This window comes from Lepeophtheirus salmonis, chromosome 13 (assembly GCF_016086655.4).
Source record: "Lepeophtheirus salmonis chromosome 13, UVic_Lsal_1.4, whole genome shotgun sequence".
In the NCBI taxonomy this organism is placed as follows: Eukaryota; Metazoa; Arthropoda; class Copepoda; order Siphonostomatoida; family Caligidae; genus Lepeophtheirus; species Lepeophtheirus salmonis.
Genome location: NC_052143.2, coordinates 33,999,218 through 34,024,538, shown reverse-complemented (window position 1 = coordinate 34,024,538; position 25,321 = coordinate 33,999,218). Strand labels below are relative to the sequence as shown.

The 25,321-nt window shown below is 32.4% G+C and overlaps 2 protein-coding genes across 5 annotated transcripts in view; both read right to left on the bottom strand.

Moving 5' to 3' along the window:
- Positions 1-8,054, bottom strand: part of Tdg (Thymine DNA glycosylase) — a 39,934-nt gene extending 31,880 nt beyond the window's left edge. Inside the window, exons 1-4 of one of the 4 annotated variants that reach the window (XM_040723540.2) lie at positions 7,095-7,859; positions 6,682-6,843; positions 6,140-6,279; positions 1,852-2,988 (exon numbers count right to left, since the gene is read on the bottom strand). In XM_040723540.2, coding sequence (XP_040579474.1) covers positions 1,852-2,988; positions 6,140-6,156 — 1,154 coding nt within the window. In that variant the 5' untranslated portion in view covers positions 6,157-6,279; positions 6,682-6,843; positions 7,095-7,859. Of the gene's footprint in view, positions 1-1,851; positions 2,989-6,139; positions 6,280-6,681 lie in introns of all 4 variants that reach the window. The other 3 variants (XM_071893000.1, XM_071893002.1, XM_071893001.1) reach the window with 3 other exon arrangements.
- Positions 8,055-8,402: 348 nt separating this feature from the next.
- The window catches only part of IntS2 (integrator complex subunit 2), a 48,408-nt gene continuing 31,489 nt past the window's right edge, over positions 8,403-25,321 (bottom strand). The window contains 2 exon segments of the mRNA XM_040723939.2: positions 8,403-8,960; positions 13,873-14,086. Coding sequence (XP_040579873.1) covers positions 8,578-8,960; positions 13,873-14,086 — 597 coding nt within the window. The 3' untranslated portion in view covers positions 8,403-8,577.

Genomic DNA, 25,321 nt, shown 5'->3' with positions numbered 1-25,321 from the left:
CCATATAATCAGGGCTCAGCAGAGACGCTAGCCTGTGGCTAGTAACAAAACAGTAGGGCTGACGCAGTGTGGACTGCATCAAGCCTGTTTGGCTACATAATCCCGTACCTAAAATACAGCATATACACAGGCAATTTTGGGCTCAAATAATAAGAAATTCCCCTGTGTCAACGTCTCAGCCGTCAAATATACATTGAAAATAAATATTACGGGTTATTTTTGATTTTAAAAAATATTTTGAAAAGGCAAATTTCGCAATATTTTAATTCTTGTGTAGTTTGAAATTTTTTTTGAACAATTTTGAGATTTCTAAACCTGGAATACTATGTAAATTTCAATTGCAGAACCAACCGATCTATTTAATATATTCAGTAAAGCGCTATGTGCCCTTATTTCTGATTGGACAAAACGGTATTGTATAAGAGTTTCCCTTCAAATCTAAGTCAATTAAATATCTCCGTATATACATACACCAAGTACATAGGTACTTTCTATTTTGCGGTATTCTTGACTAGTCAATTTTTCAAAGGACTATTGAAAAAAATAATTGACTAGCCCTGTTGGCTAATGGCTAATTTTAATGACTGTCAAGTCTTGAATATAACACAAATATATATTATTTAAATTCAGTTATATAAATTATTCTATTACAACTGAATAATTAAAACAAGGTAAAACATCTTCAATGACGTCACAACAGATCGATTTTACCTTTTGTAAGAACCGACAAGTGGGACTGGACTTTACCTCTGTCCTAAATAAGGATCAATATAATCCTACATTTAATTATTCATGGAGCCAGATATTTTATATGGTTCTAAAATACTTTCCCGAAAAACTTTTTGCCAAATGACCACATTGCCGAAAAAAATAATAAATATATTTTTTTGACGATTCATTTTGCAATACTAAGTCATTATAATTTATATTCATGTTACTCAAAATTTAAACCATACAATGGTGAATTATTTGCCAAAAATTCCAATGATTAAGTGTTCATTTATTAATTATATTCTCCAACACTATAATTCTCAAGATGGTTTTGTCATTGGACGAGAAACTTACACTGCACAAGGAGAAAAAATCCCCTTTTGAAGAGTAATAGAAAAATTGTCAGAAATCCAAACATCGATAGTTGACAACAAATACAATGTATATTTTGTTTTGGCGAAGTAACACAGTGATTATCATGATTTTTGTTACAAGAGTTCTTATAGCAGTTCGAGCCATTTATTGAAGCATCTTCGTATATAAATGAATCAATGAATTATGAATTAATGAACACTTAATTATTGCAATTTGGGGCTAATAATTAACTTTTTTTGGAATAACATAAATGGGAGTCCTAATTCAGGGGAAATTGCACGATTATATTGGGGGGTGCGAAAAATCCCCTACAGGCCACATACTGCAAAAACCCCTGTAATTACATTGTATTGTAGAATGAATCATCATAATATATATATTTCCAGCAAAATGGTTATTTGGTAATATGTCGTTCGGAAATATACCATTCCACAAAAAGTTTTTCGGCAATGTGTCCCTGCACGATTTTATAGACATAAATATTTGTTTACAAATGTCTGAGGTAATTTGAGATGTCCAAAAGGTTAGCCTTTATTTGATTTATGATACTTAATTCGACACTGATTATAGGATTATTTAAATAAAATCAATTAATTTATCATTCTTTCACTATGAGGATGGACGATTAAAGTGAGTTTCTTGATAGAAATGAACGATACTAATTCATCAGAGAGTACATACACATCTAGACTCCATTTGGAGTACGAGGTCACATAGTACATTTTCTTATACATATAAAATTCAATACATAAATTGCTGACTTACCCATCGATTTCCTCTCTTCCCGCGTCCTCATGCTCTTCATCAATGAAGATATCCGCTTCACCCCCGTTGCGCTGTGAGTCTTTGTTATTATTATTGTTGAGGAGCAAGGGATGGGGCGGTGGCGGGAGGGTCTGAGTGTGGAGCTGCTGTGAAATATGATGAGGGATGTGAGGATGATACGGATGCTGAAATGAAGGATGTTGAAAAGGCCTTTGATGCGGATGAATGGATGAGAGTGGTGGTGGTGGTGGTGGTGGATAGGGTCCTCCTCCAGCATTGGGTGAGGATGAGTAGCCTCCTCCACCATTATTAGGAGTGGTATTATTAAAGTTATTGTTGCTGTAATGTCTATTAGCACCACTTCCAGCTCCACCACCACAGATTTCCTCTTCAGGAGAAGGTCGAGAGAAGGAGTTGTACGGATCCTGTTGAGGGTGATGAGAATGCATGGGGGAGTAGATTTGAGGATCATTTGCTCCTATAGGTGGCGGCGGTGTAGGATCATGAATTATTGGGGGTTCTTCAAGGGATATTTGTTTTTCAAGAGCCTGCTGCTGCTGCGGAGAGGCTGTTTGTTCTACTTGAACCATTTTAGAAGAATCCTCTAATAAGCACTCACTAAGAGTCCCGTCTACTTCTTCTTGCTCCTGTTGTTCTAATAATATGGATTCTTTGGGAGAGCTGATTCGACTATTACTATCATTGCTACTCCGTTCTCCATTATATTGTTGTTCTTTTGAAGAGGGAAGGAGTTCCTCATTATCATGATCCGGATCGGACTCTTTGATTATTTCACTCTCTTGTTGATCCACTTCTTCTTCGATTACTTTGTGGTCTCCGTCTCCTTCCTCGTGGTCCTCGTCTTCGGGATGAGAAGGTGGGCCGATAAAGTTATTTTGAGTTGGAGAGGAGGATGTGCTATTCAGGATCTGCTGCTCCTGAAGTACTGAACTAGACTCAGGAGAAGAACAAGAAGAGGACAACAGTGGTTCTGATGGCTCTTCCTTTTCCTCCAAAGGAGTATTATGAGAAGGGCTGTCGTTACAAGTATTATTATTTTGTTCACCACTTTCCTTTACCAATAAAGGTTCTTCTTCCTCATCGTCATTTCCCTCAATTTTCTCCTCTGGCTTGTCTCTAAAAGAAAACATGGGTAAAAAGAAAAGAATTTACTTTAGTACAACTAATTATATTTTCATAAATATTCATTTATTCTATTTAGTGTTAGATTCGAGTCAACATTTTTGAATTCAAGTTTTTGTATAATTTTCGTACTGGTTACGCTACTAAAATAAGTATCGGTATTTCGATACATTTTAATAAAAATATCAAACAAAAATGTTGTTCAGAGGACTTATAGGGTGTCGCTGGATTTTTGTTTCATAAATTTGAGGACGTTTCATAAATAAAATCATTTGTATTTTTATTTTTTTCATTTTCTGAGGGTTGGAGATGTAAAGGGTAACGTCATTAGGCGTCATTTTTTTATGGCGTAGGGAAACTGCAAGTACTGCTTCCAATATCAGTTGAACCTAGTACCGTTTTATACCCTTCAGTACTCAAGTTATACCTAACGAGACTAGAAATGTCCCCTCTTAAAATAAGAAAAGAACGTCTGAATGCAGTTTTTTTACTGTCCTCTTGAATAAGCTAAAAATTTGACTCATCGTCATTCAAATATATCGAGTAATGATCCTGATTCCGGGTTGATTAAAGACAAATTTTGCAGAAGTTGTTATATTTATTTCCAGAAAATTGTGGAATTTGGTAAGCTACACATTTTTTCGAGTTCAAATTTCACTCGAGTCCAACACTAATTATCAGTGTTGATACTCGGTCCAGCAACGAATTTTTTCTTCGGTTTGGTCTTAAGTGATGTTTTCTAGACCGATTTGACTCGATTTTTCGGTCGCACTTTGTAGACCGATTTAGACTCTGTCTCACTTTATGGACCGATTTTTGCCGGTCTTATATGTTTTTCTAAATCAACTGTCATTCATTTTTTTTCAAAAAAAAAACCTCAAAAGTACACGATAGGTTCTAGAACAAATACTGTATACATATAAGAGACGGCAGGATCAAAATTAATCCGAGCTATCTCTGTTTAAACTTCTTATAACGTCATTGTACTTGAAAAAACATATGATGTCATGTTATAAAATAGTTATCTGTAAAATCGGCCTAGACGGATTTCTTTTGAGACCGAACTCGACCAAATTTTTCCTTTGAACCTATCTAGACAGAATTTTTATATGAGACCGGTCCAGACCGAGCTTTTGTTGGACCGAACTCATAAAGGTCTCAGGCGGTCCAGGATTTACAGACCGAGCCCCAGCACTAATAATTATATTAAACTTTTAATAATAATGTATGTTAGTGGAACTACTGCATAAAAAAACCTGTAGAGAAAAAAAATCAACTCATGTTTATAACTCTATAAACATCATAGCAGATTGGACCTAAAATATATGTGTATTACAAACAAGGGTCAAATATATGAATGACCCTTTGTCGATATAGCTTTAGTATAATTAGAATTAAATACATTTTTCATTACAATTACTCGTAATAATTAAAATGAAGATGATTTTATTCATTTGAGTGATTTTTTGCTCCATACCATGGTCTTTTTATTATATTGTATAGGGTAAAAAGATATGAGAATCAACAGTAACAATTCGGTTGCTTTTGTGCAAAAAAATTAAATTTAAATTATTAAATAATTTAAAGTGAAATCCCCATTTCTTTAAAAAGAATAAAGAAACTTTTTTTGTCTGTACAAGTCGTAACTATAATAATAATATCTCACAAATTAAAGTTTGCATTTTTTAATTGCAACATTCCATATTTTCATTACTAGGATAAACACTCAACGGCACTTTGCAGATCATAATTCACTCAGCTAAAAGATAATGCTTCAAGAGGTGTCCATAGGAGGTGGACACGAGTGGTTGGAACTCCTTCCCACGAATGATAGATTTTTTGGTGTATTTGATCATTTTTTCGTTAAGATGAAAAAAAATAATCGCGAAAAGAGGTGTAAAAATATTTTCTTGAAAGATTTATTTTCTTAATTAAAAAGGTCATTCAGGGTAATTATGCAGCAGAGCAAAAACTAAATATTGAAATATAATTATTCAATTTTTTTTCCAAAAAATTTAACTTTCTATGAATAGTTATTGATTTTTGAATTTTTTTTTCAAATTATTTTTATTGCTAACAACACTTCCACCACAATTAAGTTTATTTTATCTTTGGATGTTATTAGGGGACACTATTATGAGAGTTAATGGGAATTGAGTACATATTTCATTTTGATGGATTAAAATTAATTTGAGTGTTTCCCTGACTTCATAAATTTCATTCATTTGGGGGGATCAAAGTTGAAATTTTTAAATGTATATGAAATAAGATTGTAATAAGTTTAATAAAATATATATTTTAACACATTTTTGGGTCAGATATATAATCAAAGAAGGTAATAGAGGGACAGATTTTTGATAGAGGATTTCTTTTATTTAAAAGTCTCATTTTGACATCTAATAAGTTCCCATTTTCCATTCCTTTTAATGAAAAAAAAAAAAAGTTGTCATTGTTATAAACACGGTTGTTAAGACCCCCAAAATGACCGACATGAGCAATGCCAACGTCATCAGAAAACGCTCTACCGAGTGATCCATTAAAATCTGAACACTTTAAATATTGAAAATTCAACACGATATAATTTATTAACATAAGAATTTCAACAAAAATTATTACTACAAATAGATGAATGTCTGAGCTCTCTTCATCATTAATGGCTATTATCTTTAACTCCTCGTTGTCCAATTTGGCCTTTTTAATAGAGACCTTCTTCCTCTCCAACGTTTTGGACTTGCTGACGTCGTAAAAGTGGTCTTGGAGACGCCCAACTACTGGGAGTGCAAGAATGGAAATTCGTCCATCACGTTCAAGTGTAATTTTCTCAACTCGTACGTAAGATAAAGAGGTCATATTTTTTAAATTTTGTAACTAATTGTTTATGCTTTAATATATTGGAATATTAATTCCTCTCAATCACAGAATCTTCATTGATTTTTGAATTAGTAAGATTTCAGATGTCAATGGACCACCCGGTATATGTCATTTTATACTAAAAGACTCAAAAACTGCACCATCTTTCAAATATTACCATTATTTTTAAGTTGCAACTTGTACACACATAAATATAACATATAAGAAAAGTTTTAAAAGTCGAGTATATATATTGTACAGAGGACCAAAACATCAACAAAAATAAAGGTCTTACCCGTCCTTATCCTCCATGATGGCTGTCGCTATTAGTAATGAGTTGATGGTTGGGTTATTTTGTAGAAAAATACAGTTAAAGATTTATTTATATGTAAATGTACTTGAAATACTTCAGAATGTAGGAAACTGTCATTACTACTTTTTATTATATATGTATATATATTTTTTTTTTCAAGAAGAGGCCGGAAAAAAGAAGGTTGTTAAGGAAAAGAGAGGAAAAAAAAAAAAATAGAAAAAGAGAAATATTAGTATTAAGATAATTATTTAAGTAGTAGCTGTACATATTAATTATAAATTAAATAAAGTATGGAGAAGAACCATTCAAAGCCATTATTGGGACATACTTATTTGATCAAACGTATACGAAATCCTTCTATGTACATAACCACAGAAGTAGAGGCCTTCCTACAAGTTTTTCATTTTCATTGCGGCCGTTAACTCCCGGAAGAACAATTTATCATAAAATATGGGGGAGGGGGGCATTATGATTATTATTTACTATTATGTATTTGAGTATTTTTTTTTTTTTTTACAACTTACCTTTCTATTTTTTATGAGTATTATTTTTTTTCTTCTTCCTTTTATGATCCAGAATTTCACATGTTTTTTTAATATATGTTTCCTTTAATTACGAGGAACAATTTTTAAAAGGCACGGTTTCACTGATTTTTGCGTTGTTCTTCTATGCCAATTTCGTCAAATCTATATTGCAAAAATAATGAATGACGGCTTTTTTTATGATTTTAATTGCATGAAAAACTGTTTTTCATGCTGTATATATATATATATATTTTAAAATGCGATTTAAGGAAGAGAATTTTTTTAAGGCAGTTAATGGCCAAAACGAATCAGGAAAAAGAGGATTTCTCCACAACAGACACATACACACTCACAAAATCCCTTCTCCTTTCTCTCCTTCAAATGAGGACTATTACGTTTGTTATATGTATTACCAGAAGAAAAGGCAGCAAATGTAAAGAGGAATGGTTGTCGATCAATGAAAATCTTCCGCTTCCACCAGCCTCCGTCTTTTACTTATTCTTCTTTCCCACTCTTTCTCTTCCTTCTCAGCTGATTTTAATCATTATAGTATATTACTTATAACAGCATGACCTCGGTTCCGTTTTTATTTTTATTCTTCGTCTTCCTTTTTTTTAGCAGTGTTGTTGGGTCCACAATTTATGCTTTCTAATCTCTCTCCACTTTACACCGCTAAATTTTTTTAATTTTTTTTTAAAAACTAATAACAACAATTATATTCTTTTGCAAAAGCACGTATGCTGTTTATTATTATTATTGTTATTATTCCTGATGTTGGAGTAGAGATAGTTGTTGTCTCCAAATAGTGAATACTAATTTACCAACAACAGAAGGAGAGACGACAAATTAAACTATTATTATAAATAATAATTTTTCGCCTTCCCATCGCAGCACTCTTAATGTTTATTTCATTATAGGTGGTGAGGAATAGTGCAATAATATCACATTTGACGAGGAATTATAACCAATGTTGGAGTAATTAGGAAGGTTTTTTTGGAAGCGTTCAATGAATTTGATTACATCAGACGGGTGTGTATATTTTGGCGTTTCGTTTCTTCAAAAAAAAAGTTGGTTTTTGTCAATTTTTTTCTTTGTACAGACTATCACATCACACATATATTTAGAAACTAAGAAGTAAATTTTTTCATACACAACGAAAATGTTCATCTATAGAATGTATGGTGTAGTTGAAAAATGAAAAACCTTTTACAGGCGCGCTTTTTTTTACTTTACTTTTTGAGAAAGAAGTTTCCACACACACAAGACTATATATGTATAAGTTCTACTGCTTATAGATGTAATATTTTGTACCCTAATGCTACTACTATACATACTATTTATTCCAAGTCTTAGTAGAAGAAAACTTCTCTCTCTCTCTTTCCATGTCTAATCGTCGCATACATAGAACATATATAGAAACGCGAATACATACATGAGAAGAATGGCCATCGCAGTGACGCCCAAGAAGAAAAACTTCTTCTTCTATAATAACAATAACGAAAAGAAGAAACAATACTCAAAAAGTAAAAAAAAACAGAAAAAATGTGGGTAGACCCGTTTTTAGTGTCAGGGTCGTGCAAAACTACCTGACCGGGGCTGAAAATCTCTGGCAATAATAGTAATAATATGTCCACTGACGCAGAAATATTTATCATTTAAAAGAGGGCACATTTATCATGCTCATACTGAGGAAAAGAGCAAGTACGTAATGACAACAGAGCTTTAATAATTGGATGATACCTTTTTCCATGGTTTTATTATTATTATTTGAAAGGATTGCAAAGAAAATTCATATTGTTTGAGTAAGGGTACATACAAAAATATTCATCACATTTTTGTCTTAATAAAAAAAGACAAAAAACAATGAGACAAAAAAAAATTTGGCGGCAAATCTCTTCAAAAGATCCGCTTATCCAAAAGGGAATTCTCCACAATGTCATTCAACGTCTTTTGAATCTCTGATAATAGAGAGGAACACCGTCCCTCCTTATTCTTCTGACCACTATAGTCCATAATATCCCTCAGAGCCACGATTTTATCCTCTAAAGAAGGCTTTTTATTGTGGTCCTCCAAAGGAGGGATGCCCATCCCATTAATTGAATCTTCTTCTTCACCAGAGACATAGTGGCGATTCATGGATGCTTCGTTGAGAGAAATCCGTGCATATTGAAGGAGTAGAGAGACTGCGTCGTCCATTAGGGGTGGAAATGCCTTGCATATGCGGACAAATGAAGGGAGAACGGGGGGCATAAGGCTACGGCGCTCTTCCACAGTTATCACTAAAAATAAATAAATGAACGACACGTTAAAAGAATTCCATGAGAGGAGGTCTATTAAGGAAAGTCATAAATCATTTTGTTTTTCCTTCCTTTGACCACAAATATAAGTAAATAAATTGTCTCATCATATTTCGTGACTGAATTACACATCATATTTGTTTTTATTCTTGATCCCCCTATGATTATCCATTCAAGAGGAGTTAATTGCAATTCATAGAGAATCGATCATGATGGTAATTTGTCTATCCATTCCTTTACCTCTCTCTCTCTCTATACATATATTAATTGCCTGAAGGGCAACAAGAATACATCATACAAAGAGCTATGCTGTCGTTCTTATAAGTACATAATGTTTCATTATGTATTTCTACTAAGTAACTAAACAAGTAAGTTAGTGAAGGGGAGAGGAGAAGAGAAATGACCTATTAAAATGTCTCAAATTTCAAGCCGAAAGGAATTTCATTTATTAATCAAAAAAAAAAAAAAAAAAAAAAAAAAAAAAGTGAAGCATATATATGCCTACATACATAAGACTTCTCATGTAGTAGTACCTATTTATGTGTGTATAATTATTACGCAACTTTTTTGGTACGACTAAGAGGGCGTCCGCAGGATAATATATACATTATTATTATTATTATTTTTTTTTTTTTTTTTGGGGGTATTTTTAGTTAATAATTCCAAAAATCCATAGCTATTCACAAAAAGTTAGAAAAAATAACAAACATCCATAACTATTCAAGGAAAATTAAATTTTTTGGGGAAAAAATTCAAAAATTAAATTACAAATATTTAATTTTTAGGCAAAAAGTTTCACAATCCATACCTACTCACAGAAAATCATATTTGTTAAATAAAAATTTTTCTATTAAATTTGAAAATATGAAATTTGTTGGAAAAATTTCCATATATCAATAGCTACTCACAAAAAATGTAATTTATTGGGATTTTTTTTACATAAATCCATCGTTGTTTACAAATAATTGAATTTTTGAAGAAAAAAATTCTAAAATCCATCCCTACTCACAGAAAATCATATTTTTTAAATAAAAAAATTTCTAAAAAATTTGAAAATATGAAATTTGTTGGGAAATTTTTTCATATATCAATAGCTACTCACAAAAAATTAAATTTTTTTGATTTTTTATTATAAATCCATCGTTATTTACAAATAATTGAATTTTTGAAAAAAAAAATCAAAAATCCATACCTACTCACAGAAAATTTTAAATATTAAATTTTGTTCTCTGCTACATAATTTGTTGAAAATAGAAAAAATGAGCCAAGAATCTTAGTTATGTTATGAATATATATGTAAATGAAAGAATCTTCCCCTCCTTCAGTTATTCTTCTTCAACTAAAGAAAAAGAATGTGGCTGTGGATGGATAATGATTACCTGCTGGACAGTGACTAAGTACACATAGTAAATAGGTGCTTACAAGGGTGGCCTGAAAAGTTTCCGACCTAACAAAGATAAAATACATTTTTTTCTGAATTGTTTATTTATTTTGCAAATTAATCCCAACTTGTACAGGCTTTTCCCAGCTTTTTCCTGCAAAATAATTCTTCACAGTACACTTTTCGTTTTTGGCTCAATTACTCCGAGTTGGATTGACTGAGACTCGTCAAATTTTAACACAACAATTCTTTATATTAATGACAGTCTCAATCAACACTTGCCTCAACTCACTCAAATGCCTGTTACATAACAACTGCATGCCCCAAATGCCTGAAACTTTGGTGTGAAAGTATCAACAGATGATAGATATATGTGACTAGCTTATATTTACAAATGGTGCTATCTTCACGTTGAGGTCAGAAACGTTTCAGACCACTCACTTACATACATAGATTAGGGGGACTAGAAATATATGTATTTATAAGTCAGCAAGCTACGTTTTTTAGGCAGTGCATATTATTTTAAGGGGTGTTTCATAAGACTTCCATCACCTATTTTCTCAAATAAGACCAATGGGTATAGAAAAATCTCTGCAAAAATCAGCCAAATTGGCGATGGTACTGAGTGGCCACCCAGCGCTTATATATACAGGAGTAACAACGAAATCCGGTACTTCAGAAAGGCTTCCAAAGACTTGATAAGAATAGTGTTTTGACAAGCCACATATTATGTTCAAATTTCCCAAAAACCGAACTTAAAAATGGGAATATTGTCCTAACGCAAGCTCGAATTGAACCTGAACTTAAAAATTCGAACTTTACACATCTTAATTTTTGATAAGCAATAACAATGAAAAGTTTAATCAACACACGAAATTCTTTTTAGTGATTCTTTTTGAAAATCACTCCACTTCCTCGATTCAAACGATTATCAATCAGAAAGGAATATCTGTCTGAAAATTGGTGTTTTTTCTTCGAAAAAATGCTACTAAGTGAACATAACCTCGAGACGCACCAGTAGTGCCATCTCTCGGATTTTGTACGTACTTTTCAAACAACTTTCGCATATGTTTATACCACAAAAATTGATAATTGACAGATTAGGTATTGCAATCTATGAACATTAGGGCATTTCATGCTCCCTAATATTATCCTACAAACAATAAAATACTCAACTCTTACATATTGTTAATAGAGTTAAGACTCGATTCGAGAACGATTTTTTTCGGTTTGTTCTTTATTTGATTGTTTTTAGAACCGTCTCAAACTGTGAACCAGGAATAAAAAGGTGATAACTGTCTTAGACGACAAATCTACGATTTCCACAAATGTAGTTTATTATTTCTACTTGCTAATATAAAAGCAATAAACTACCTTGACTCTATCCTTGCATTCAAATTTTGAGCAATAAACTACAAACTGGTATATGCTATTAACAATTAAATTCCGAACATAAAAAAAGAATGGTACAAATATATGTCAATTAATGGATCAAATAGCATACCCAGGCATAAAGCTATAAAAATGTTCTACATCATACTAACTCATAGTGAACAATCTGTTGATCTCTACTTGCATATAGCTTGCCATATGTCAACGAAATGTCAGCTGAGTAGGGTGACCAACGATCTTTTTTTGATTTCCAAAAAATAGGACGTGTGGTACAATCAGCGTTAGAGATAGGACGTCAGTGGGCCCGCATCTGAACTACCTGTGTACAGTATAAGTTAACTTTTATTAAGCGAAAAGATCCGAGAAACCCAATCGGCTTCGGGTACTCGAACTTTTATAGATCTTGAAAAAGATCCAAGGGAATAGAAAGCTAATTCTTCGTAACTATGGAATTATTATCCAACAATAGTTGATAATTGTTCACAGCTTATAATGAACTAATTCGAATACGACCAATCAATATTAAAAGCAACGATTACAGGTAAGGACGAAGAAACGTCGACATCTGACAATTAAACGCAGAGTAAATTTTTGTGTTAGTGACGTAGCGCTGTGAGGGACAACCAAAAGCACCTCATCGACTAACTACCAACTGTTTTTGGGCATTTTTTTTGTTTCCTTTAAGATAAGAGGTTGCGAAATACAGTGTAGGTAACAAAATGTCCATTGGTACTACAGCGACAATTCTTATAATAACTAATAATTATTAAATTGTGTCATTCATTGTTGCGAAATCAGTATAAATGTAACCTTCATCCAGGAATGATAATAAAATTCAATTAAAAAATCCAAAAACCTTCTACCCCCAAAAATATATAATCATGGACGTCCCTGCTAATTAAGTCCTTTGGATTCGATCCGTCTGGATCGGTTACATAAAATTTTGGTATAGAGCAGTTCAATAGATGAATTGTCGATGATGTCATGTGTGTTATCAAATTGAGAACGTAATATGAAGATTTGTGTGATTTTTCCCTTTTATAGGTACAAATCGAACATTTATATTCTGTATGTTTATTTTTAAATTCATTTCACATTGTTTTTCAATGTGATTCGGATATATATCATATACCAAAAAAGAGGATCTAATCAAACACTGGTCCCCTTGAAATGGGGAGATTCAAAATTGCTCATATACATAAGTATAAAAAAATTGTGTTTTTAAGATAAATACTTCGGATATAAGAAGAATATAGTTGAAGTTAACTTTTCATCTGAAAAATATCGATTTTCTTTATCAGAATTTGAATATAATTACAATATTTCTCGAGCACTAACGCTATTTTTAATGTAGAAGTTTCTCCTCTTTATAGCAGTAATTCATTTTCTTAACCAAAAATCATATAACAGACAGCTGATATTAATAAAGGTCTTAATTCAGTAATATTCCATGTCTCGCTCCCGCCTTCTCCTCACGCTCATTTTTTTCTTTACAAAAATGGCATCCTTAATTATAACTTGCGTTTGAAACTTCCCCCCCCCCAAACTACAGTGTACGTACTTTGTGCATAATTCCATAGACAAACTAACTAAAACTAAATCACTCAGCTTCAATTTAAGAGTCTTAAATGTGGCCAAAGGAAGAAATCCTGAAGAGAGCAACCATGTAATCCCTAATGAACATACATCAGGGGCGTCCGCAGAGTATGGTTATGAGGGGCTGTACCCCCCCAAATAAAAGATTTTTTCCCCCGTCATTCGGGAAAATTATGCAGCAGAGGAAAAAAATTTATATTTTCTCTTTCTTTCCAAAAAAATAAATATTTGAAATTCTATTTTTGAATTTTTTCCCAAAAAAAATTTATGTTTTGTGAATAGTTTCGGATTGATTTTTGAAACTTTTTAAATATTAAAATATTAAATTTTTTGAAATTTAGTTTTTTGAATTTTTTTCTAAAAAATTTAATTTTCTTTATATAGCTATGGCTTTCGATTTTTTTTTTCAAAAAATTGAATTTTTCGATTTTATTCCTAAAAAATTTTAAACACCAAGCCCTACCCAAAATATAATCCTGCGGACGCCCCTGCACATAATACTTTATGAACATATATTAATCTTACCAGATATAAGAGTAGACAAAACATTGATGGCGAGTCGTGCAGTGGAGTAGGACTTTGGTAGGGCATACTGTATGGACAGATGAGAAATGAGATCTACAGCAAAGACTTGTTTCTCCAAATTGGGTTGACTTAGGAGCTCAGGAATGAAGTCAAGACAGATGTGCATGGAGGGTACGCCTCTTACTGTCACGGAAAGGAGTTGAAGAGGATAGCCCTAAAATGGAAAAGGAAGTCCAGGTTAAATCAGCATTAATCGTTATATTTTTTAGTTATATATAATATGCACAAATCTAAATAAGAGCAATTACATTACTACGAATAAAATATTGCTTCTTATCCAAAGGTCACGCATCGAGTATATGTATCAAAGACTCAAGCTCAAAATTTACTTTACTTGTACAAGAAAGCTAAGACTGGATTTTGACAGAGTACTTTTCAATTGAGGGTTTGTTGTGGCTATTAATTTGGATTTATTACAGTTAATTTATACTGGACTCAAGAAAAACCATAAGACTCAATTGAACAAATAAATTAACATTAGTGGCTTGAAATGAGCTCAATATGATAACTCAATATAAATATTTAAAGACTTGACTTTTGAGTAAGACTTGAGACTCGACACAATACTTTGGACTTAACTATAACTTGAAATATAGGGGCTTTCTCCCATCAAGGAGAATTGTTGGTATGGTTCATAATTAAATTTTAAATACATATAAATGAAGTCATTTATCTATGCTATAGTAAATATATACTCATATTAATATATCCAAGTTTGTCGGCCTCTAGATTTGTATGTATGATATCCGTAAGTTTATTTTTGAGTTTAAATATTTGATCTAAGAAATAACCATACAAAAGAGCAGTGATTCCTAGCCTTTCAAATACAGCAACAATTCATCATATTAACCATGTTCTTAATTCCGTAATGCCATCTGTATCGCTCCCGTCTTCTCCTCGCGCCCTTAATTTTGTCCCAGTACTTGGTGAAGGAGGTCTTGAAGGTGTCGATGTTGTTGTGTTAATAGGCAGAGACCTTCCTCTCTAACTCCCTCTAAAATAAATCATCCATAGGATTCATATGGGGGGGAGTTAGAAGGCCAGCTCTGTGATCCCATATGAAATTTTCTCTTCTTTCAACAAGTTTTGGGTCTTACAGACCTTGTGAGAGGAGCCAAGTTTTGTTGAAACATGAACTCGACGCCATTGCCTCAGCTTTCATCAAAGCCCTTGGTCAGACAGAAGTTAACACAACCTGTCGGGACCGTACCTCTCTTTTGCTCAAAATAGATGGAGAGGGGGGAGGGGGATTACACTGCCGTTACTCCCAATGATCCCAAGGCTCATGATGCTCGACGGAAACTTGGTTTTAAAAACGCAGGGGCCATTAAGTTTCTCTGTGGCCAACCATCTGTCGTTTAAAATCGAAATAAACGAGTAAAATGCTTTCTTTATTCTTCAGGTTGTAGTTAAAGAAGGTCCAAATCTACTTGAACAACCCTGGATATGGTGGCAAATATAGCCTGCTAAAATATGTCATAGTTATATTGAGGACCTTAAGGCATAATATGTCAATAATAAATGGAGAAAATAGAAAAATGACTATATGGATATAGTTTGTAGGCCAGGAGGTCATTATGAAGAAATGTATTCGAGCTATAGAAAGCATCATTTATAGATTGAATACATTTCTATATAAATATAAAAAACTGTGCTGAATTAGGTTTAAGGATTAATACAAGTGGGAAGTGTTGAAAGACTTTTGTAATAGGCCGGTGGATAAGAATTAATAATAATTAAGTTAAGTCTTAAGAATATGAATAGTGACAAACTAAGACTTGAGGTCTTAATAAACAAACTCAATTGGTAAATTGAAATAGGTACTTTAATTGAATGTTTGTGATAATGAAGGCAGAGGGAAGGCACTTTAAAATATGGGACTTTTCAAGAACCGATTTGAATGTTCAAACATCTCCAAATTAGTATAACCTACTAAAGTGGATCCCAATGTCCTCCAGTTTCAGGGGACCTGGTCAAGGAGCGATACAAGCCTATTAGCTAAATTGTGTCCCAAATGCAATTGTTTGTGTAGCCTTCAAAAGCAACTTTTTCTAGTACTTATATGCACATATACTAGAGGTAGTATCTGGGATTGTTCAAGGTATTAGGCGTTGATGAACAGATAAACTTTCCTTTCATAATATAGTTTGTAACTCCCACATAAATCCTCAGTCCTGCTCTCCGTTTTTCAAAACTTAGATGTTCTCAAGATCCTCAAGAATGAAAGAATAATAAAGACAGCATGAAAAAATTAATTAAATATATCACCATGAATCATGGAGTACTTTAGTCTCAAGACCTCACTACCTGACTGAGCTTTAGCTACACACAATCGTTAATTAAGCTCATTGTAACAGACAGTCATTATTATACATTTCATATAATAATGACTGTTTAGTACCTGGGTTGGCCCGGAGTTTTTAGCGTCGACAAACATACAATTTTTGTGCTTTAATAACATGAAAAATAACTCCAAAACCAATCCTTGGTATTATTCTCCATTTTTCATGTTCATACGTTGAGTAATAAATGAAATTAACAGCCTGTGAATGTTTTTAAAATATGATTTGATGAGCCAAAGAGTAATTTAGCTCCTTGCTAATCCTCATCTAAAGTCACATTTATTTCTTCTAAATTTTATATGAATTGAACTAAGTCTTCCTTTTTTTTTCTTACTTATACTGTATTGGTATATGATATACATCAGGGAGCATTGTATCCCTTTTCTTCCTATTTATGCTATATAATATACATCAGGGAACATTATCTACTGTACACCCTGTAACTATTTTTCATACTTACATACAGATAAACTTTGTTTTATTAATATATATACTACTTTTTGTTCATAATATGAAGCGTACACTCAATGCTGCATGTAAAACGCCTGCGAGATTTCTTTAATATAACTGCATTGTTATTTCTTAGATCAAAAATGACTGTACGGATTACATATATCTTATTATTTATATGTCTCTCAAGTTGAATCCATGTTACTTTAACGAGATTTAAAAAAAACAACAAAAAAACTACTCAATGAAGTCAAATTGATTCAACTCACTGAATACTCAAATTGTATCTGACTCCCTAATTCCCTTAATGGAACATCCTTTTAGATTGAGAGAAGCAAGAGTTTTTGATGTGATTATAAATACCCAAGAGTTTAGTTTGTGCATACAGACAAACTTTGCTTGATTAAGGTATATATATTAGGGTGTACCAATACATCGGAAAAGGTATCAAAATCGGGAACAATCGGCCGTTTTTGAAGTATACGAATCGGTTATCGGAATCGCCTCAATAATGCAGGTTCCACGGATACCTATATATAATTATTTATATTCATAAAATGACTTTGAGCTCCATTTTGGAGACACATTTACGGTTTTAAATCAATAGAATAGTTGTTCAGACAAATTTAAAAAAAATAATAAGGGGGGAAAGAAAGTACATAGACAGATTACACAAATTTGTAAGGTTCTACAGAAAATTTACTTGAAAGTAAAAATTTAGAAATAAACACGTTTTTAGTGGCCCATACATCAAAATGTCCGTAACCGACCGAATAGGGTTGAGCTGTTTACTCTGAAACCATTAAGTAACTTTTTCAATAAATATTTCTTTTTTATATGTTTGCTGAATAATTTTGTTTATAACAGAACTGAGGTCGAGTCCATATTTTTCAGTCAAGTATCAGACATCATTATTCGTCCTGGAACAATTAAAAAAGACACGAGTCGAGGAGGGTAGCACTGATTTATACATAATCCAATTTCTAGGGTAAGCATATAAAACTCAGCTAGGAACCGGAGACAGTTCAAGACCATTTGAGCCAAACGTGTAAAATATAGGAAAATAGGTATTTGCAAGTACTTTCCTTTTTTAGTACTAAAGAAGTTGAAATTAGATCAGAGGCATAGGGGTGAGGAGGTTGATTTTAAATATCTAACAAGTGGCGTCAAATTCCCTAATATGAGCCCACCGGAAATTAATTGACCCCTGAGCAGGGGGAGTAATTCATCTTTTTGAGCTTACATTTATTAACAACTAATTATGATTGATAAATTTATGTATTTATCCCCATCCGTACTATGAAATTCCTTTATACATGCAAAGGAATCGGTATCGAATTGGTCCCATAAAGAATGTATCGATACATCCCTAATATATATATATTTGTGTGTCCCCTCATTTCTCAAACTTCAAAACGAAAAATAATGACAGTATGAAAAAAAGAAAAAGAGATACGACGTAGTAGAATGGTAGAGGAAGAAAGAAAAAGATGGTATCTGACTATCTAATATATCTCAAACTTCCTTCACCACTATAACTATACTTCAACTTCCACCACCAACCCACTAAAATTTTCCCTTCTTCATCTTTCAAAAGTCAAGCTCATCATTTCCTGTGATAATCCTGCAGTACTCTACCACTCCTTATACTTATATACACACAATATATATATATGTATAAGTAAGCTGCTTGTCTCCCCAGGAGATTCTTTTTCCCTTCTTCTTCTTCTTCTTCTTCTCCTCCTCCTCTTCTGTATTATTCATCATCAACATCTTTCACTCTTATACACATATCCCCCTCTAGACTGCTGCGTATATGGAATTGAATGTATATATGAAGGTAGACTGCCCCCTTTTCGGCTTCATATTTGTCTCCAGCAACACGAATAACTATTTCGACTGGAAACGATCCAAACAATGACTTTGCCAGAGATATGTTCCCCTCGGGACATTTCAGTTATATTTTTTGGATTTCCAATTTTTAGACCCCTTGTGCCAAATATGATGCTATGAGTAAAAAATTGTACTTTATTTTTTTAGTATATGGATTATCCGTTACGGCTATTGGGCACTTTTATTAAAAATAATTTTTTAAAGGGCCTACGATGTGCTTAATAATGATCAATTTCTTTATTTATCTATTTATTTAATTTCCCAAACACAACATATTAAAATTTAAGCCTGGTGAAGTGACAATACCTATTGTAATTATTTTTGACAAAACAAGGGAACTGCTCATTCTTGAGTCCATCTATAAATTTGCTTTCAAAAATAATTTTTTTTCTAGTTAAGATGGGGAAGTCTGACCCAAGAAGATAATTTTCTCAAGTTAAAATGTTCAATTTTGACAAAAAATTCCATTTTTACAAATAAAAATAATTCATTTCGATCCAGAAATACTATGTCTTTAAATTCAAATGGATAATTTTGATCCAAAAAAAGCTCTTTTTCTAAACTAAAACGTGCAATGGTGACCCAAAAAGACTATTTCCCCCAAAAAAAATTATATTTGCTAAACTAAAATGCGCAATTTTGATGCAAAAATAAAAAAATTTAAACTAAAATGATCCAAAAATAATATTTTCAATATAAAATGTGCAGTTTGATTCAAAAATATCCTTTTTTCTAACTGAAATGATCCAAAAATACTTTTGAATATAAAATGTACAGTTTTGACTCAAAAATATCATTTTTAGTAAACTAAAATGTGCACTTTTGAAGTAAAAATAGGATTTTCCCAAACTAAAGTGACCAATTTTGAATCAAAATAACCATTTCCCGAACTAAAATGTCCAATTCTGACCCAAAAATAGGATTTTTCTAAATTAAAGTGTAGAATTCTCAGACAAAATACCTTTTTTTATAAACTGAAATGTCCAATAATGAACCAAAAATACCATTTTTCCAAACTAAAATGGCCTAAGTGGTTTGTTACTGTGGCAAAGTTAGTTTTTTGATTATTTGCAACCATAAAGGACCTTGTGCAGGAGTGAGACAAATATTATTCAAAAACCGGGACAGTCTAATTTGTATAGTACTCATGTTGATGATGATGAAGAAGGAATTCTTCTTCTTCTCCCTCCTTCTCCCCCCTCCTCCTTCCTCTCATAAGATGGGTAACACAGATTAGGATTACAAACGAAGGAAGAGAAAAGGACATCGCCATTACTTCTATGTATGTTCTATGCCCTACTAGTAATATAACACATATTGTATACAATAGACATATATATTAGTGTTGAGACTCGGTCACGAATTTTTTTTTTCGGTTCGGTCTTGAGTGTGATGTTTTTGGTCTCTTATATTATGAAAGACCAAATTTTTTTTTTTTCTAGATCATCCGTCATTAATTTTTTCAAAAAGAAAAAAAAAAGAAAAAGTACAGAATATGTTCTACAACAAATACTGTATACATACAAAATAAATTTATTCATTCGATTATAGAAGCAAATCAGTTAAGTAATATGTAAAAAGCTGTGTACTTAATAAGAATCCGTTTCCTCGCAGATTAATTTGTTTGATCATATTATTGTTAAGTGGACTTTTATACTCTCCAAGAGTTAGTACCAAAGGAAGATGGAGGGAATCGAAGGAAAATACTTCTAACTTGATCATCCATCTCAAAAGATGTTTGAATTCAGAATTCCATGTTCCAAGAGAGACGAAGTGATTAAAATTCATTCGATCTATCTCTGTTTCAACATCGTATGACGTCATTGTACTTGAAAATACATATGATGTCATGTTATAAACAATTTATCTGTAAAATCGGTCTCGTCATATTTTTTTGGGACCAAACTAGACCGACTTTTTTCTATGAGACCGTCCCAGATCGAGCTTCGGTCCCACAAAAAATAAAACGGTATTAGACCGGTATAGGAATTCCAGACTAAACCCAGCACTAATATATATATATATACATATTATTCTTATCTGTTGTGTTCAAGTGGTAACTTGTACAAGCAGAACGTACTAGTTGCAATTTCTACGTCTTATAATGCTTTATACACCAGTTATTTTAATTACGAACTACTAATTGATACTATCATTCCATCTTGATAGTCATTTAAAATGACTGAGTTAGTATGTATTTGCGAGTAATAAATATAACTGTGGACATCATTTAAACTACGTACATATATAGTAGGCTAAGGATGGATTACTTTTCAATTAAGCATTTTCATCAGAAAAGTCAATTATGACTCCCTTAATACGTCAATCATCTATTGAAAGTCCATTAATTGATTTGTCAAAAGCACTGACAAATCCTCATCCTCGATCTAGTGGCCCTTTGGAAAACCAATAATGGCGTAGACTTAGTACCATTGATACGAGACACTTAATTTAAAAAAACGGTCGTTCCTGTCATGGTCCACTGTCGAGAACTTCTGATCAGAGAAGATCCAAATTGTAGATGGATGTCTCTTCATCAAGTTAAAGAGCTCCTCGGAAATGACGACACTGACTTCATCCTGGCTTTCGTCAGGAGCTGGCGGGGAACAGGGGAGGTTATCCACGGCCCTCATGAAGTTGTTTTTCCCTTATTGAACTCTTTTGAGAAAAGGCTGGCTGAGGGGTAGTTTTCGATTGACATGGAGATGTTCCCCTGTCCTTCACCTGTTTTGCCCACCACTCCAAAGCTTTCTCTCAAGACTCTTATTGTTGTCTATTAGCTTTACATTCTTCGTAATTATATCCATGGAGATCTCATTATAGGTTATTATAGCTTCAAGAAGCGGTGAAACACGATTTCTTTTAGTTTTACACTTTCCTTGGTCTGATGAAAAAACTTTTTTAACTGTAATGGTTTGTTTTTATTACTCAACCAGTTGATGACGAGGTAAAATCGATAAATTATTTACTAAGTGAATGAAACTTTTCCAAATTTTAATTCACGCTTCGCTAGACATGCTGTAGCTATCGTATCAGGGGGGCGCATGCGGTGGGTTTCAGGGGCTGTAGACCCCTCCCCAAATTACAAATGTTTTCTTTTTTCTAGAATTTTTTTAGGGCATGATGAAAAAATTTTACGAGAAAATAAAGGTAAAATGTTTTTTTCAAGATTTATTTTCTTAAGAATAAAGGACATTCGGCCAAATTATACAGCAAAAACAAAAATTCAATTTATGATATTTTTTTTTTTTTCAAAAATTTTTTTTGTGTATAGCTATGGATTTATTATTTATAAAAAATTTTCAAAAAAATTTATATTTGAAATTTACTTTAGGATTTTTTTTTGTGAATAGCTAAGGATTTTTGAAATTTTTCTCAAAAAAAATGTAATATTTGAATTATTATTTTTTTCAGAGAATTTAATATTTGAATTATGTTTTCAAAATATTAAATCTTTGGACTTTAATTTTTTCCAAAAAATTAATTTTTTTGTGAAGACCTATGCACTTAAGAATTCTTTTTTTCAAAAGATTATTTTTTTTTGTGAATAGCTATGGACTTATTATTTATAAAAAAATTTCAAAAAATTTTACATTTGAAATTTTTTTGTGGATAGCTCTAAAAATTTAGAAATTTTTCTCCAAAAAAAAAATTAATATTAAAAAAAAAAATTCAGAAAATTTAATATTTGAATTATTTTTTCTAAATATTAAATCTTTGACCTTTAATTTTTTCCAAAAAAAAAAAATTTTTTTGTGAATACCTGTCCACTTAAGAATTTTTTTTTTTCAGAAAATTTAATCTTTGCAGTCCAATTTTTGAAATTTTACCTGTGTACTTAAGCAATTTTTTTTGCAAAAAAAAATAAATTAAAAACCACTCCAAAAAAAAAAAAACAATAATAATAATATTTATAAATATACTTGAGGATATTATATGTATATTCAATGTACAGTATTAACTATGTATTTTATATAAATAGTGTTAGACATAACAACATAATATTCCTACAGAACTAGACACGCTTTCCGCCTCCTCTTGTTATAAATATATAATGTCCTGTCTGAGTGGTGTCTAAAGTTGCTTCTTTTATTAGTAATAGAAGAGTATAGTATTATGATAACAATAACGAAAATAAGAATAATAATAATAAAAAATAATTTGCAAATACGAATATTATGGCTTATAATAGGAGTAGCTTTTGTACTCCATCGCACCACCGTACCCACCATGAAAAAACAACAATAACAAAAGATATAACACACACACAAGTCCTTTTTTTCCCATATTAATAATAAAAAATAATATTACCATAAAATAAAAATAAATGTACTTAGTTAGAGATAAAAGAATAACAATAAAGACATAAAAATAAATGGTAATAAAACCATATTTGGGATTAACAGCGTAAATGCATATTGTCTCTTCTTTTTTTTTCTTCAAAGCTTTGTACTTTTAGAGTATTATTATCTGCATTGCACATGTTGCAATTTATTATGATAACGTGGTGCAATCAAAATAGTGGATGATTTGACACTATTCCATAAGTCATGGGTTCTTCTCAATGAGTTTTGTAAGGACCAATCCGTGGGACCGGTCCCAAGACTGGACCTGGCCATATTTAAGGACCGACACAACACTCATCAATTCGCAGGACGTATTGCGTTAATCCTTATTGATTCAGTACAGTCCGGTTCAGTCTTAGGACTGGTTCTATCGGTTCTTAGGACAAACGTCCCTTAACTGTTGGCCCTTGGATTTTCCCCTGCAAATGTCAATGGTTTATTAAGCCAAATAAGATATATGAGTCAGGTATTAGGATCACTGCAAATATCTTGCAAAAAATGTTCATGTTTTCATTATACATATTATATATATATCTAAACAAATTGATTTTTAAACTTCTACAAGATATAATTTATTAATTCTAATGTAATTTCAAAAAAAATTAATGTTATAAATAGTTGCATGTATGAGCTCTCATAATCATTAATGAAGCTTCCAAGGCCTGGTACCCGCTACGGTTGTAGTCCTCTGCCATGGCGTCCATTGCTAGCTGACAATTTCTATGAAGGAATCAGTGTTTGGATGACGGAAACGTCCAAGTACTGGCTGACAGTGGCTTTGAGGGCCCCGATGCTTGGATGACGGGCACTGCAGGCCTTCCCCTTGACAATCATCTAAAAGGTGTAGTCAAAGGAGTTGGCATCAGGGCTGTAGGGAGCCAAAAATGTCAACAAAGAGTTTAAAATAACTCAAACGACACATTCAAAAGAGTCTTGCAACGGAGAAGATGGGTTTCTTTCATTGCTGGTGTCAAAAGTGCCCTCTCCAACGTTTCGGCCTTATAACGACATGGACGGATGTCTTGGAGACGACCAACTGCTTGGAGTGCGCGAATGGGATCATGTTAAAGTGTAATTTTCTCGACTTATACGTAAGCTAGAGAGCTCGGATTTGTTTTGTTATGTTTTTTTGTAACTAATTGGTTTACTTTCATACATCGAAATATAAATTAATTTCAATAACACAACCTTAGTTAATTATTAAAATAGTAGATGTTAAGATTATTATATTTTTAATTATTTATACAATTCATTCTATTAAAACAAATGGGCCAAAAAATCCCAGGCTTAACAAAGGAAAAAGTTTTTTTTCGTTAATAATTGGCTTTTTATAAATTATTAGTATTAATTTATCATTTGCTTTATAGAGAGGGAGGTCCTTAAAACACTTTTGAAGACATTGCTTAGCTTGAACGATATTTTTTCCTCCATCAACAAGAAGTGTAAATTTAAAACGCAAAATTCTTTTTGATCCATTGTTTTGCAAATAACAAAAGTAGCGTCACACTATGTACAATAAATCCCAAACTAAAGAACAGATTGTCATGAAATGTTGACAGCTGTCTTTTAAAGAATGTTACTAGTGATGGGACGATTCCAAAAAAATGCCGATGCCATTCTAGTTGAAATTGTAAATGCCGATTCAGATTCCAGAAAAAAACACCCTATTCTCCGATTCTGATTAATCTTACCATCACTAGTACTTATCAATCTAGGAATAAAATACAATTATGAGTGTATCCCTGTTCCCACCAACTCCTTTCCTTGCAAATACCAAGGGTAGAGGAGAGAACCCATTCCAGAAGTAAAAGCCAAGCATATTATAAGCCCTTCAATAACAAAAATAAATACATATGCCGGGTGGCCCATTGAAATCTAAAAACCTTCTCATGCAATAATTATTAAAGGCTAAGTGATTGACATTATTCCATATATTGGCAAGGAAGAAGTGCTCTCACAAAAAGGCCAAACTGGATCTGGAGGAGTAAAAGAAAACATCCCCCGACCAAGCCCATGAGGGTCCATGCAAGAAATTTCTTGTTTTCAGACTATATTGTCCAGAAAGCGATAAAAAAGAGGGTGGAAAGAACCTTGTGAGGTTTGACACCAACAATGAAACAACCCTCTACACTACACCTTTTGGATGCATGTCAAGGAGAAGGCCTGGAGTGTCCGTTATCCAAACATCGAGGCCTCAAAGGCACTGTTAACCAGTACTTGGACGTCATTACAGAGGACTACATCTGCAGTATTCATAATCTGGAATCCATAAATGCTGCTAAGGACATCTACATTCATGATTAAGATAAAGATAGCTCAGATATGCATCTATTTATAGTACTAATTCTCTTGAAATTA